Source organism: Mirounga leonina, unplaced genomic scaffold (genome assembly GCF_011800145.1).
Source record: "Mirounga leonina isolate KUSES-001 unplaced genomic scaffold, KU_Mleo_1.0 Mir_174, whole genome shotgun sequence".
In the NCBI taxonomy this organism is placed as follows: domain Eukaryota; kingdom Metazoa; phylum Chordata; class Mammalia; order Carnivora; family Phocidae; genus Mirounga; species Mirounga leonina.
This window is the reverse complement of record NW_023270451.1, coordinates 78,898,933-78,903,295: the sequence shown is the minus strand read 5'-3', so window position 1 is coordinate 78,903,295 and position 4,363 is coordinate 78,898,933. Positions and strand designations below refer to the sequence as shown.

Here is a 4,363-nt window from a genome sequence, read left to right as displayed (position 1 = left end):
GCTGGCACTTGGCATCTGCCTGTCCCTTAGTGACTCTTTCTTGATATGTTCTATGCCTAGAAGTCAGAAAAGATAAGAGGAGAAAAGGCCGAGAGAGTTCCAGAGACACAAGAAGAGGAGAGAACCGATGATTGGTGAACTAGTGGGTCTAAAGGTCAGTGGGCTACAGGTCCAGCAGTCAAACGGACCAGTCTGAGACAAAAGGGCTTCAGTTAAATTTCAGAAAGCTGCCCCCAAGTGTTTTCAGGATTTTTTTGTTATTACTTTTATTGTTGCTGCCCCCTTGCCCTAATGTGCTCTCCCGAGCAGAGCCAGGAGAGGTGTGGGAGAGAGAAGTGCAAGGGTCTGGTGTCTCAGGACCTGGGAGATGGAGCTCAGAGGGTGGGGAGGCAGTGAGGCTGTGGCAACGGGTGGCTGGAAGGCTAGGGCCAGGATCTCTCGGATGTTGCATCCTGAGGTGAAGAGCCACTGGCCAGAGGCAGGAAGCCATGCATATGCCTCCCGTGGGAGCAGTGACCTGGAGCCCGGTGAGGAGAGAGGATCAGTAAGCTATCATGAAGCGGAGGTAGATATCCAGGTCCTCATCCAGAAACCAGGCCACCACCTCAGCCTCCATGTCCCTCATAAAAAAACCAGGATGCTGGCCAGATTGAAGCAGAAGGCTAGGTCCAATAGGTGGTCACGAAGAGCTGCAGTGTTTGAAGTCTTGTCATCTTCCTGCTGGGCCATGTCCACAATCTGCCACATCTCACCCACTGAGGAGGCCACAAAGTGCTCTTCAAAGTGCTCTTGATCCTGGTCTGGAACAAGGGAGAGGGGAAGGCACTGAGGGGGCTGATCCTAACCTGCCCCTACCCCGACCCCAACCTGTGCCAGAAATGGGACAATGTTGGAGAATCTGGGAAGAAGTTAGGGCCTGGGGCTTTTAGCCCAGTTGTGCAGACCCTGTCCTTGACCAAGGGGGCAATGCTCCATCTAGAGGTCTCTTCCCATCTGTGTTCAACCACAGCACACACACCCCATTTCCACTTCAAACTGTCTCCTCCAAAGCACAGTGCACCATTCAGAGATGGAGGGACCACCTTAGAGAAGGACGGAAACCAGAGACCCTTCCCAGACAAATGCACCCATGCCTCTACACACACAAGACGCTGCACTTTCGGCTAGCCTGTGGTGTGCCCCTGAAAATGGCCCTGGCCAAGAACCCTGCTCTAAACCCTTTCCCTGTCCCTTTCACACTACAATAATAGGGGGCTGGGCTTGTCTCCCACAACCCAAACCTATCTCAGGTTTCACTCCAGCCTGATAAGTAGTGGGGGACTGACTCCAAAGAGACCTGATCCTTAGCTCCAGACAGCATCCTCTCTTCTCTACCTACCTGTAGAGGGTATCTTCTCGTTCTGACTCCTCTTGTTGGGGTCCAGGCTGCCTTTCTGAGGCTTCACTCCCTTGACCCACAGCAGCAGCAAGATGGTGGCCAGGAATGCTGCCCTGCAGAGCTGGGAGCCCAGGGAAGTCATGGGCCTGCCCATCTGCTGCCTTTGGCCTTCCCTACTCCCCAGTGCCCAGCCGGCTCCCCCGCCTCCCTCCCCTGCCCCTGTTCCAGCCCTTACCGCTTCCCAGCACCGTTTTCTTCCCTTCCCTTCCATAGGACCTCTGACTTCATGAGCTTTGTGACATCACAACCATGGGACTGCCCCTCATTCAGGTCATTAGAGAGTTCCATTGTCAGGCAAGAAAGTGGTGAGTAGCCAGCAGCAGACGGCAGAGGCTTCTAGGATGATCGTAGTGGGTCATCCTGTGGAGAGCAAACAAATGACTGAAGAGTTTGCCAAGTACTTTCACATCCATTTTGTCATGAGATCCACATAGCAACCGGGACTCAAAGTCATAGGATCATCATACCCATTATACAGATGAGGAAACTGAGCTTCCCAAAAGACATGACTCTTGCCCTTAGCATCACCCAGACAATAGGGGTAAAGCAGGACCCTTGACCACCTCTTTTCATTCTAGACATCACCTCTTCCTCTCTTCCATGTGGCCTCTCTCCAAGGAAAGTGGCTTGTAGAGGCTGAGGCCCACAGCAGATGTGAAAATATCCGATCCTCAAGCCCTGGGCTGTACATGAAACTCAGGCCCATCAAAAATGAGGGAGGTGGAGAGGCACAGGTGGAGAGGGAGGAAAGTGTACATGGTGTGTGTATGTGTGTGTGTGTGCGCGCGTGTGTGAGTATGCACATGCGTGCGTGTATGAGAGACAGAACAGGGTCCCCTCCACCCAAGCAGAAACCATTCCCTCATTCCTCACCCTCCCCTAGACTTTCCTCTCCCTGAGCCTTTGCCCTCTTGTACTGGTAGACTGAAACCCCGCTTCTCTAGTTTTATAGCCTCTTATTATTCTCAGATACAAAGAAAAACTTGTTAGATGCTCATTCTCTAAACTCCTTGCTCGATGGAAGTAGAGTCCTTAGAGAAGAACCAGTGTGGCAGAGAGGTGAGGATCCAAACAACAGATCTCAAGAAACCTGCCTCAGTGCCCCAGGCCCGCCATGCCCATGAACCTGGTGAGCACAGATGTGTTGGCAGTAATGGGCTGTGGCTAATTACCTCCTGGAGCAGAGATGGTTTGGGATGGAGTGGGGAGGGGTGGGGTGAGCTTGGGAGTTAGGAGGAAGATCGGCCTGGACAACCAGAAACCAGTGCAGGCCATGAGCTACAGGAAGGGTGCTGGGGCAGGTGGGAGAAGATTGCAGGCACACCTGGGCTATCACAACCAGCTCACACCACTCCTGGAGCCCATGCATCCCACACCTGAGTGAACCACCAAATGCAGGGGCTGGGCCATGCACAGAAATGTATACCCTTTCTGGAAAGAGAATTATAGACATGGGAGTGCAAGTGGAGACTCCTTCCCACAGATGGACCCCTGCTAGCAGATGAGCTCACCTGGAGGCTCTCAATGCCTCTTGTTTTCTTCCTGCTGATCCAGCCCAGGTGACGAGGTGACTGGGTAGTGGTACAGGAGGTCACTTGATGGTGGGAGAAGAAAGATTCAAGGAAGCAAGTGACCCTGCTCACCCCACCTTGCACTCATTGACCTTCAGGTCCAGGAAACAATGCTTGGGTGGAAAAAAAAATCACTAATCTGGTTACTTTGGGGGAGGAGCGTCTTGGTTCCCGGCAAAAAGAGAAGCCCTCTCATGCTCTGTGCATATCGATAGGGAGGGCTGCTGGGGGTGGGGCACGCTGGTGTGGAAAGAACTGGGTTGTACTGACCACCATTCCTCATATTTCCTCACTACCCACCTGCCCCATTCCCTGCGCTGGAAGAGATAAATCCTGCAGGAATGTAATTGTTTTTATTATAAAAGTATTTGAAAGTAGGAAAAGCAAAAAGGGCTAGTAATTCCACCATTCAGTGAAAATCACTATTAATGTTTTTTTTTTTTAATTTTATTTATTTATTTATTTTTAAAATATTTTATTTATTTATTTAACAGAGAGAGAGATAGAGAGAGCAGGAACACAAGCAGAGGAGTGGGAGAGGGAGAAGCAGGCTTCCCGCGGAGCAGGGAGCCCGATGCGGGGCTCGATCCCAGGACCCTGGGATCATGACCTGAGCCGAAGGCAGATGCTTAACAACTGAGCCACCCAGGCACCCCAATCACTATTAATGTTTTAAAGGGTAGTATTTAAAACCTTTCCCTACATGGTTGTGGGTAACATGGAGTGGGAGAGTATTTCCTAGAAAATAAAACCCAGGTATGATTCATTTTCTTTCTCCTCATCACATCAGAACATGAGGTCTGACTGGTTTGGCGCCAAGGGGCTCTGGGACCTGACAGTGTAATGAGGGGCTCTTTGGCCATCATTGAGTCTCCTAAGACTGCAGGGAAGCTGCTACCTGAGGGAGAGGGGTCGTAGGTGTTTGTGTCCACAGAAGGCTGAGGGAGCATGAGAAGGAAGGAGGGAGAAATAGGGTTGTGGTGGGGGATATGACAAGGGTGGAGGAGTGAGGGGAAGAAGCCAGAGGAGAGCAAGGAACTCCTTAAAGATGAGGCGGTAGAGTTGACCCCCCACGCAGTCAAAAATCCCAGTGTAACTTTGGACTCCCCCAAACATAACTACTCATAGCCTACTGTTGACTGCAAGCCTTACCAAAAACATAAACTGTCAACTAACACATATTTTGTATGCTGTATGTATTAGATATTATATTTTTGTAGTAAAGTACACTAGAGAAAATTGTTAAGAAAATCGTATGGAAGAGAAAATATGTTTACAGTACTGTACTGTCTTTATCAAAAACTATCCACATAGAAGTGGCCCCGTGCAGTGGGCCTGGGCAAGTGAGAGGGTG

General features: G+C 50.7%; 1 protein-coding gene across 1 annotated transcript; it reads right to left on the bottom strand.

Moving 5' to 3' along the window:
* Positions 1 to 620: 620 nt before the first annotated feature.
* LLCFC1 (LLLL and CFNLAS motif containing 1) lies at positions 621 to 1,649 on the bottom strand. The gene is made up of 2 exons (XM_035020317.1): positions 1,379 to 1,649; positions 621 to 800 (listed from the first exon to the last, which is right to left on the bottom strand). The coding sequence occupies exons 1-2, from the start codon at positions 1,647 to 1,649 to the stop codon at positions 622 to 624; spliced, it is 450 nt and encodes a 149-aa protein (XP_034876208.1). The 3' UTR covers position 621.
* Between the last annotated feature and the right edge of the window lie 2,714 nt (positions 1,650 to 4,363).